Source organism: Tupaia chinensis, unplaced genomic scaffold (genome assembly GCF_000334495.1).
Source record: "Tupaia chinensis unplaced genomic scaffold, TupChi_1.0 Scaffold000548_1, whole genome shotgun sequence".
In the NCBI taxonomy this organism is placed as follows: domain Eukaryota; kingdom Metazoa; phylum Chordata; class Mammalia; order Scandentia; family Tupaiidae; genus Tupaia; species Tupaia belangeri.
The window spans coordinates 184,845-196,022 of NW_006160060.1; the positions used below are offsets into that span (position 1 = coordinate 184,845).

The 11,178-nt window shown below is 54.0% G+C and overlaps 1 protein-coding gene across 1 annotated transcript in view; it reads right to left on the reverse strand.

Annotated features, from left to right (window-relative positions):
- Window positions 1–5,707: 5,707 nt before the first annotated feature.
- Window positions 5,708–11,178, reverse strand: part of MAPK8IP2 (mitogen-activated protein kinase 8 interacting protein 2) — a 13,883-nt gene continuing 8,412 nt past the window's right edge. Inside the window, exons 7-13 of the mRNA XM_006157601.2 lie at window positions 10,780–10,855; window positions 10,533–10,705; window positions 10,341–10,450; window positions 9,557–9,664; window positions 9,341–9,411; window positions 6,767–6,865; window positions 5,708–6,453 (exon numbers count right to left, since the gene is read on the reverse strand). Coding sequence (XP_006157663.1) covers window positions 6,381–6,453; window positions 6,767–6,865; window positions 9,341–9,411; window positions 9,557–9,664; window positions 10,341–10,450; window positions 10,533–10,705; window positions 10,780–10,855 — 710 coding nt within the window. The 3' untranslated portion in view covers window positions 5,708–6,380. The remainder of the gene's footprint in view (window positions 6,454–6,766; window positions 6,866–9,340; window positions 9,412–9,556; window positions 9,665–10,340; window positions 10,451–10,532; window positions 10,706–10,779; window positions 10,856–11,178) is intronic.

Sequence of the window (11,178 nt, forward strand, 5' to 3'; positions counted from 1 at the left end):
TATTAGTTCTTATGGATTTTCATAAAGAATGATACTTATATAATTCTATAGGGATTTAAAACGTAAGGAATCCTAATATATTTACTTATCCTAAAGGGGTGGAGTTAGTGTTCACTTGATGAGGGCGGGGATACAGCCTTTTCAACTGGTGGTGAAGTGACTAATAAGTTAATGAAAAACTTTAAAATGGGTTTATGGTGTTCTGGATACACTTGTGTAGCCTATGGCACCACTGTTATGTATTTTGTTAGAACATTAGTTACCATGGGACGAGAGCGTCCTGGGCCAGTTTCGGCCTAGTCCTATTGTACGTGAAAAGATTATTTATATTAAATGTGTCTTGAAGGGCCTTCCAAAGATCAGGAAGAACTTTAGCACACCCTTTACTGTGCCCAATGAAGCGCTGTAATTAACAGTTAGTGGTCAGGGTAAAGGGGAGCGGTCGGGGGACTTTTCGGGAAATCTTACCACACACTCAAAATGTATGAGGGAGCTATGTAATTCTTTTATAGTAGTATATCGGGGAGTCAGAGGGGGGTCATTTCCCAGCAAGGCTATCACAGTTCCGGAGCGAATAGCAGGCGGCCTTGCCAACATGCTAAGTGACCCAAGCCTGTTCCATGGTCGGGGGGCGTACAGTCGCGGCCTTGCCAATTCACTGAACCGACCGGAAGCGATGCTCAAAGGTCAAGGGGCTCAGACGGGTCCTGGAGCCCCACCGGGTTGGACTCCTCCAGTTTTGTCATAGAGAGAAAGAGATGGAAAGTGAGAAATCACCCTCCAGGGAGTATGGCTACACCACAGAACCTTCTCCTCCATTCTCCTCTCGGGATCTTGAGCACACATGCACACGCGTCTGGTGTGATTTTTCTGGCACCAAGTCCAGGACTTGAACTGCAGAGTCAGCCATGTAGGATCCACTGCCTTAACCTGCTGATGCAACATGCTAATCTTTATAAGGGAAAATTAATACTTTAAAATTAAAAACACAGAAATGTTTTTAAAAGAATTATTTTATTTAACTTTATTTATTTATTTATTTAAATTTGACCAGAGAAGGACAGAGTGAGAGAGCAAAAGCAAGAGAGAGAGAGGGAAAGTGAGAAAGTAAGCCACCATGTCCGGGACTTGAACCATGGTCAGCCATGGGAGTCCAGCGTCCTCAACCACCATGCCACCTGCTGGCCTCCAAAACACAGAAATTCTACTTTGTATGGTATTTATAAAAAGAAAAACTTGGGGGCCAGCAAGTGGTGTGGTGGTTAAGGCATTGGACTCCCACATGGCTAACTGCTGTTTGAATACCAGAACTGGCAGCTTGCTTTCTCACTTTCCCTCTCTGTCTCTCTCTCCCTGGTGAGCATGCATGCTCTGTAGCAAATTTTAAAGTAATAATAATAATTAATAAAGTTAAATGAATAATTATGTTTAAAAATTTTAAAATAAAGACTTGACAGAGTGCTGCCTTTGGTCTGCCTCATGGTAACACGCTTGAGCTGCAACAATTCAATGGGCAGGCATTTTCACTGTGGCCAAAGTAACTTGTTTAAGTTTTATTGATTTACCTTTATTTCTTCATTTTTAGTTTTTTGTGGATGTTTCCATTTGCATTTGGAATTCTCCAATAAGCAATGCCAACCTAAATAACAAACAGAAAGAAGTTGGTGGTGAAAGTGCTGGACTCCCACATGTCCGATCTCTGTTCGAGCCTGGACTCAGGGCCTTGAAGATTGCACCAGGCACATGTGCATGCATGCCCAGAATCCTGAGGGGAGAATGGAGGAGGAGGACTTATGATGTGGCCACCCCCATGAGGAGGGTCGAGGATGGTGGTTTCTCACTTTCCCTCTATCTCTCTCTATGGCAAAAACCTAAACAAAAAATTGAGTTTAATTGGTAATAGCAGGGCACCACAGTGTGGGACATGCATGCCATGATGCCTGTGGGCGTAACACAGGAGGCTGAACTAGTGGGACGCAAAGTCAAAAGGAGGAGCAAGAAGTTTGAGGCAGAGGACGTTGGTCACAGTTGGCGTCATTCCTAGTGAGCCAGGTAAGGCTTATGTGCAAATGGCTTGCTGTCCTGTGACTCACGGCAAGCTGCAGTTTGGAAATGTCTTGTGATCATTCCTGTTATCAGGCAAATTGTGCATGAGAACTGCCCCCAGTGGCCTCCCAGCTTTATTTTGTTAGGACTGACATGTGATTCCACTGTATCTGACAGCTTTCACAGCAGCAGGCATTGCTGAAAACGGTTGGCTCCGCCATGTTGGCACAGGCAGCAGAGCACTGCTGCATGAGGCTGGAGCCTTATGAAAGACCTGGGTTCAATCACAGGGCCAGCCTGGACAGGCCAGGCGCCATGGCTCACAGCTACCAGCCAAGCTAACTGGGAGGCTGAGGCAGAGGGTCACGATAATGAAACCCTGTCAAAAATATGTCTCTCTTGAGACCAGCAGTTAGCGTAATGGCTATGTCGCTGGACTCCCACATAGTCGACTGCGGTTCGCGTCCCAGGCCCAGTGGCTTAAAACTCACGCCGTGCGCGTGTGCGTGCGTGCCCAAGATCCTGAGAGGAGAAGGGATTGTGGCGTGGCCATCCCCCCTGGGGGGTGATTTCTCGCTTTCTGTCTCTCTGTCTCTCTCTATCTGGCGAGCACACGCGCCCTATAGCAAAAACCTCTCAAAAAAAAAATTATGTCTCTTTCAGGCAGGTGACATGGTAGTTAAGGTGGCTGGATCCCATGTGGCTGACTTTACAGTTCGAGTCCCAGATCCTGTGGCTCGAGAAACATGCTGGAAACGTGCGCATGCATGTCCCAAAATGAAAGATGGCTACGGACCCTTGGGGGCGATTTCTCACTTTCCCTCTCTTTGTCTCTCTCTCTCTCTTTCTCTCTCCAGTAAGTGCTTGCGCCCTATAGCAAAAAAAAAAAAAAAAAAAGAAAAGTAAAAGCTCTTTTCTCTATTTTCTTCTCTCTCCCATTAAATATAATTAAATAGATAGATAGATAGATAGATAGATACACATGTTTAAGGGCCAGCAGATGGCACAACGATTATGTCACTGGATTCCCACATGACCAACCACAATTCAAGTCCCCAGATACGGTGGCTTGAAAGTCACACCTGGCATGTGTACTTGTGTGCTTAAGATCTGGGGAGGAGAGTGGAGGAGGGATTGTGATGTGTGCTTTCTCCTCTCTCTGGCCAACACTTGTGCCTTCTGGCAAAAAAACAAAAAACAAAACAACCTTTTTTCATTAAACAAAGGTTCTTTGTTATCTCTCAGTATTCAACTCATAGCCTCAAGCATCTCTTGCATATTATGTGGATTCTGCATATTTATTTTATCTTAATACCATAACAAACATTTTCTGTATTATCACAGACGTTAGTACTATTTTCATATCGGCCCAATATCTCAGCTAGATAAAGATGATTAATTTACTTAATCCTACTGGTCGATATTTAGACTACTTCTATGCTTTTGTTATCTTTGACAAGAAAGCGATAGACATGTGTGCAGAAAGCTGTTTATTTAGGGCGCTCTCCCAGGCTGACGGTGCAGACGTTGTGTCCTGGCGCCAGGCGGCGCCGCACGGAGCTCCGACGGCCGCCTGCCACAGCAGGCCGGAGGCCCAGCGCCCCCTAGCGCCGGAAGGGAGAACTCGCGGTCACCCGGCAACAAACGCAAGGGCAGCAGGTGCTCACAGGAAGCTCCTAAATTCTGCGGGCAGAAAGCAGGTGGAGGGAGAGATTGGAGGGTAGCTGGAGCAGGCCCAGTTAGGGTCCAATAGGGAGCGGCTGCAGGGTGTAAGAGGGCGTGCTCTTGCTCAGGTTTGGTTTCAAAATCCTGGCCTGAGTGCAGGTGGAGGTGGAGCCCACAAGAGGCTCTTGCAGATTCCAGAGGAAACTCAAGCTGGCTTGATTCAGTGGGAGTGGGGAGAGCATAGAGCAGGTGACAGGGCAGTACTGCAGTAGTGAAGGTGATAGGAAAACATAAAATACAGAACACAGATGAAGAGGGTGGCTGGGGGAAAGGCTCCTGTGAGCGCAAGGTGACTGCTGATCTCCAGGCACCAGCACCCTCATCAGGCAGTCCTGCAGAGCACCAGCTGAGACCCCAGCCAGGAGTGGCACCCATGTTGGCTGGGGTCGAGCTAATGCACAACAGTTACCAAGCCTCCATGCCCATGGGAGGGATGGCGTCAGTGAGGTAGGATCCAGGACCAAGACCAGGCCGGGGCCTCGGGTGGCCAGGCTTGATGAGACCATGAGGTCTGAGCAGCCAGAGGTGAGGAAGGTCGGCAGGCACAGGCAGAGCTTATCTAAGGCCATCCCGAGGGCCAGCTGGGGGGCACACAGAAGAGCCAGGAGGGGGACAGTGGGGCAGGCCGAGGGCGCATGGCCAGGTCTCCCTGCAGCGGGTGGGGTCTGAGGAGCTTGCCCAGTGCAGAGGCAGTGCAAGTGTTGAAGGCACACCCATGGGGCGTCTGCCTCCTCACAGCTTAGGAGACCTTTTCTCATAACCATTTTGTTTCTCAAACAAATGGAATGTTCCAGTGTACGGATGAAGAAGTTGCACCTGATCAACTTGCGGGGCCTTGGTGTGTCGGTTGTGCTGTTCACATGCAAAGGTCTGGACCGTCCGCTGTGGCACTGTGACTTTATCCCAGGGCCAATGAGTGGGGACCTGATTCCATTTGAGTGGAGAGGCGTGGTTTTTACAGGCAGCACTTCTTTGTTTTGGGAGAGGTTTTTGCTATAGGGCATGTGCACTCACCAAAAAGAGAGAGAGAGACAGACAAAAAGCAAGAAATCACTCCCCAGGGAGGATGGCCACGCCGCAATCTCTCCTCCTCCATTCTCCTCTCGGGATCTTGGGCACACACGCACATGCGCCCGGCGTGAGTTTAAGCCACCAGGTCCGGGACTCGAACCATGGTCGACTACATGGGAGTCCAGTGACATAGCCATTATGCCAACTGCTGGTTCTAGTACTTCTTAGTAGTGTATTTGTCTATATGAGGGGACTTCAAAAGGTCCTTGGAAAAAACTGAATTTAAGTATGAGTTTGCATTTCCACAGATTTTTTAAAGGGCCCTCACTCTACCCTTGGCTGGCTCACACCCACAGCCCTCACATGTTGCCTTCCTGGGGCTGCAGCTCAGGGGAGGGACACAGGCCCCTCAGCAGGGCTGGCTGCCCTCTGCCAGGGTGCCTCTGAGCTATGTTCACCAGGGCCAGGAGGGAGTCTGGCAGAGCCTCTGTAACCAGCTAAAGCCGTCCATATTCTTCTGGCTTTCTGTGGAGAATTTTTTAAGTACCAGTTTTTAGATCTCAGCGCACTGCTTTTGAAGGGGTTTGCATGCCAACCAGAGCTGTGCTGACTCCCGCATGGCCTCCTCGCCGTGCTCCAACTGGAGCTGTGCCGACTCCACATGTGGCCTCCTCGCCGTGCGCCAGCACACGAGGGGGCAGGTGCCTTCTCTTCCTGCCTTGGGGTCCTCCGGGGAAAATCAGGTGTGTTTGGAGGAAGCCCAGACCTCCAGATGCAACACCCTGGGTGAAATCCCACTGCAACACTGCAGGGACCCCAATTTCAAAAAGCACTGAAGGCATGAGGTGCCTCTCGATTCCCATCGCCCCACTACCCTGGGGTTTCCAACCCTACCACCTGGGCACCCCCCTAGAAACAGCCAGGGTCACACCAAGCAGATTTATTGAGGCCATGGGCAGGGCCCACGTACACAGCGTGGGGCACACGTGGGGCAGACACGCTGGGCTGCAGGGGTGTTAGCAGCGGCAAAGCGATGACGTGCTGGGGGCACCCTCCTCCTGGCAGCATCTGGGGCTTCAGGGGAGTGTCAAGAACCACTTCTAGTCTCCCCAAGGCTCTTTGTGAACCCCTCCCTGCTTCCCCTGAGCTCCATGTGTGGGGGAACCCCACGCTTTGTCCCTGTGGTCAAGGATGGGATGATCCCTTGAGATTCACTATAAAAATTAAAATTCCGTTATAAATCACAGAGGAGGGGCAGGAGAGGTCATCTAGGAGCCTGATACCACCAGGCACCAACAGCCTCACCTTTGCCCCAGAGTCCTGACCCCGAAGTGCAGAGTGAAGGGCAGGGTTTGCAGGCACAGAGGGCAGAGACACCAGGAGAAGACAGGAAGACTGGGGACAGGTGAGGGTTAGGGGAAGAGTGGGTCAGAGGAAAAACGGGGGCACTGGGATCTCCCGTCTCCACAGCCCCCATGGCTGTGCTCTGGGGAAAGGTCCCACATACCCCCATCCAGTCCTTGCCAAAGCCATGGCGGCCTAAGACAGCCCAGCCCCAGCTGTGCCAGGAGCAGACGGGCAGGAGCTGGGAGCGGGCGTCACTCCAGGTAGATGTCCTCTGTGGGGCAGGCGTAGGCCAGGTGCTCCTGGTAGTACTCCAAGAAGGCGCGGCTGCGGAGGCAGGCCCCTTGAGCCACTCGGCACATGGCCCCAGACCTTCCCTCTTCCTCCTTCCCTGGAGCCCCCCACAACTGCCTTCCCCTGCCTGGGCATGGCCACATCACCCCAAACTTGGGTCCCTAGCTCTCTTGGGCAAGTGCCTTCCGCAACTCCCCAGGTCCGATGCTGCACCCAGCCTGGCGACAACATGCCCAGGCCTCCTCCTTCCCCAGGTCCCTCTCTGGTGCTCCTGTCCCCACCTGGCCCCCTCCCGCTCGTGCCCCTATCAGCATGCATGCCCCCCTCACTCCTGGGCCTTGCTCACCCCACGCTCTGCGCCACTGGCCTCATGGACTCCTGGGAGACAAAAACGTGGCAGGCGAAGCGGCTCAGCAGGGGATGTTTGGTGATGAAGCCGAAATAGCTACAAGAGAGGAGTGGGGTGTCAGAGCACTAGCCCAGCCCTGGCCAGCCAGTGCGCCTGGAGCTAAGAGGCAGGAGCAGAGGGCTTGGCAAGGGCAGGGGACCAGAGTGTGGTTGTGCGAGTCCAGGATTTGGAGGTGCTGGGAGTCTGTGAGGGGATGGTGTTCTGAGCTCATGCCTGGATGGCCAGGAATTCTCAGCCCAGGCTAGAACTCCACTGTGGACACATATTCCTTCCCTGGACCACCTCCTTCTTTGTCCAGTCAAAGCCCCTGAACACCAGTCTCAAGCTGATGCAGGCTCTTCCAGCCCACCTGCCTCTGTCCTGCAAACACACAGCTACTTTCTAGCCCCAGCGCCTCTTCTGACAACCTGTAACACCTGCTTTGATTCCACCACATGTTTCCCGGGAGAACACCTGGCCCAACTTGGTTTCATTCCACCTTTCCTGAATCTGCCATCCTCTTCTCATCCAGGACATTGGTTAAAATTATTGTTCAGAGGGAGAGGCAAGCGGAGTCCTGCAGCATGAAACTCCAGCACTCCAAACTGTGGTCAATGAGCCCATCTCCCATGGCTTGGGGTTCCACGGTTACACATATAGGAAGCCACAGGGCAGTGTCATTGCCAAGACAGGGTGTTCAGGTGGCCCACAGATATGTCACAAGAACTGTCTTGAACACCATGTCCAATAATTACACTTAGGTGCTGCTCAGAGGCTCACTGAAGAACCAGCCAAAGCATTTGGTGTGACTCACGCAGCCCCCAAGGCAAATGTGCTGGAGGAGCACTGCAGGAAGGTGGCGCACGCCCAGGGGCATGCAGCAGTCTGTGCCATGCTGGGCGTGGACACGGCACCTGTGCTGTCCAACCCCAAGCAGCGCACCAGCTTATCCCTGACCTACTGCACCTCCTTAGTGCCTCCTCACAGGAAGAGACTGGAATGGGCTCTGGAGTAATAAATGGAGATGGGGCCAGCAGGAGGTGTGGTGGTTAAGGGTGCTGGACCAGGTTCGAGTCCCATCTGGCGGTTTGCTCTCTCTCTCTCTCTCTCTCATTCTGTCCCTCTCTGGTCAAATTAAAATAAAGTTAAATAAAATAATTATTTTTTAAAAATTAGGGAGGTATGTGCAGGGGCAGCAGCTTGCCCTGGACTCCACAACGGGCCCTAGACCACTGTTTGACTATTTTTCTCTCATGGACTTACAGACAGGTCAGTGTCCAGCTTGGAGACCTGAGTTAGTTAACGGCTGGCACAGTCTCCCTCCAGCAAGAAATCAAGCTCTCCTCTCCTGGCAGTGTGGTCCCCGGCCCACTGTCTTGCCCCAGGGCTGGCCCTGCTGCCTGGTCTGAGCCCTGGTGCTCTGAGTTAGGTCTCCACCCCTTTGGGCAGTGTCTCAACAGTGGGTTTCATCCAACCATCTCCCTCCTCAATGCAGAAGGCGCGAAGCTCAGGCAAGCATCCAGCAGGTAACTGAGCCCTCCTTGTTTGATACGATAGTCCAAAGGACCCCACATCCATCACAGCCTCAGCCTGGCAGCATCACACCCACCTACACCCTGCCTGCCCGCAAGCAAGCTTCCTTCAACTCCCCCCTGCTCCACTTATGCCTTGGCTTGGCTCTGTCTCCCTGGTCCCCTTCACCTGGGACACACGGGCCTGGTGGGCAGGATGTGCCTCTGGGGAAGAGGAAGCCGCAGCCCGCCACTTGCTCACATGCTGCCCTCTCTTCTCATCTTACTCTGTCTGACCAACTCGTCCACCTCCTGGCCTCAGGTATCTACCTACTCTGAACCTGTACTGCCCACGAGGACTCCTCCGACCCCAGACCAGGTACCAAGGACCTCTCCAGTCTCACTGACTGGTCCCTACACCTCTCAGTATGAGTCCCTACTTGCCCACACCGTGGTGCACCCACCCTCAATGCCCTCAGGCCAGCCTCTTCAGCTAATCAGCCAGGTCCTGCCTGTCCCACCTCTCCAAGGTGTCTTGCACCTACACACCCCTCACGATGCAGCACCTGGGTAACTTCAGTGGCCACCTGGTCTCCTGCCAGTGGTACCTGAGCCAGCCTTCAGCCTGGCCATGTCATACCCTTTCATAAGGACCCTCTGCAGGCCCGTTAGCAGGATTAAGTCCCCTCTGGCACAAAGGGTCTGGGGCTGCCCTAGCTCCTCCAGCTGCTCCCCAGAGCTCTGGTGCCCCTGGACAGCCCACCACACAGCCCTGACTGACCCACCCCCTGCTTGTCTTCCAAGGCCCACCTTCCTGAGTCCCAGAGAATGTGCCTACCTCGGCAGGTCTGCTCACCACTGCCCATTCAGATGTCTGCCAGTCCCCACAGATTGTCCAGAACCGCCCTGCCTGTGTGCCTGTCTCCTGAACCTGGCTCAGGTGGCACAATGTGGATGCAGGTGAAGATCTCGGGTGGATGGACTTGGCTTGGGGGGCCCTGAGGGAGGGGAAGGCTCTCACCAGCTATTGCGGGGGTGGCAGCCGCAGAATGAGATGTTCTTCATCTGGAAGAAGTGGCTGCAGCGCTGGAACTAGAGCAGAGGTGGCACATGCACCAGTCGGACCGAGTGGGCAGGGCACCTGCTGCCACTTGCTGGACACCCTGCCAGCCTGCTCCTCCATCGAACCCTCCCACCCCCCCAGTCTTCCCTGGTTCCCAGTGCCCCACACCCCCACCTCAGGCCCTCCTCCACTCAGACTCAGCTTGACCCCCCGCAGAGAGATCTCGAGGTCACAGGAGGCAGGAGGGCGCAGGTGGACAGTCAGTTTCCGGGCAGTGGCAATCTGAGAAAGAAATTGGGAAAAAGAGGACTTAATGGGGCCTAGGGGCCTCTCACTCTCCCCTTGACAAGCTACACCCCTGTTCCTTTCAGATTGTGTCCGAAGACACCAGGCACTGAAAACCTGTGAGATGTGATTCTGAAAGATGTGAGGGTGACCTCAGCCCTTCCTCAGTCTCAGGATGAGCTGGTCACCTGTTTGTCCACAGCCCACCTCTACTTCCTTCCATTCCCAGCCAGGCCTCTGCACCTGGCCTCCCACTGCCCAGTCCCCATGAGCTAGGTGCAAGCCCTAGGGTGCAGGGCTACCCTACCCTGCTCACCGCTGCCCTCCAAACTCAGTAACAGGACTAGCAGATGGGCAGGCTAGTGAATGAGTGAATGGGCAGACAACTCCTGGGAAGGAGTTGAGAGAGCTGGACTCGATCTTCAGACAGGAAGACAAAGGCTGAAGGGGAGGAGGAGTGGGGAAGGCCAAGGGACACATAGTGATGGTGGGGAGCTGCTGAGCTCTGCCTTAGCCTGTGTGCTCAGGCCCATGAGTCAGGGCTGGGCACCCACCCAAGCTGCCCCTGAAGACCTCCCAAATCCTTTCTGGAGGGGGCTGGGGGTCTCAGCGCCTCAAAGAGTGTGCCCACCTACTATGCCACAGGCTGCTGCTGCCCTTGCCCCACACTGACCTTCTGCATGGCCGCACACAGGATGCCATTGCCCTGGTGACAGGGCACCTCCACAGAGCCCAGGAACTGCACATCGAAGCGTTCCACCCAGCACGGGCTCCGCTTGCTCCCTGGGGGTCACATGGGCCCAAGTCAAGGGGTGTCTGGAAGGAGGATCTGGAGTGGCAAGCTGTCCCTGGGACTGGTCCTCACCTAGCAGGTCCTTCGCAGGGCCGGGTACCGCGTGGGCATAGAAGGCAGGGAACACACCACGCTCCCCCGTCCGCATGTTGAAGCCGCGGAACCAGAAGTCATCCTCCTCAGCCTCCACCAGCACTGGGTCGTCCACATCGAGCTCCAGCTCGTCCGGATGGCGAGGGATGAACCTGAGGTTAGGGAGAGGTCACTGAGGCAGGGCAGGGCGGGTGGTCGGGACTAGGTGCACAGAGGCAGGCAGTACCTGAAAACAGCCCGGTGGGTCTGCTCTCTCTCCTCCCCATTGACCACACAAGAGAAAAGACCGAAGGACTCCGTGCCTGAAAGACAGAGATGGGAGAGACAGATGAGGAGACAGATGGGAGAGACAGATGGGGAGAGACAGATGGGGGGAGACAGATGGGGGAGACAGATGGAGAGACAGATGGGGAGACAGAGGGGGGAGACAGATGAGAGAGACAGATGGGAGAGACAGATGGGGGAGACAGATGAGGGAGACAGATGGGGAGACAGATGGGGGAGACAGATGGGGGAGACAGGTGGGAGAGACAGATATGGGAGACAGATACGGGAGACAGATGGGAGAGACAGATGGGAGACAGATGGGAGAGATGGATGGGGGAGACAGGTGGGGGAGGGAGGG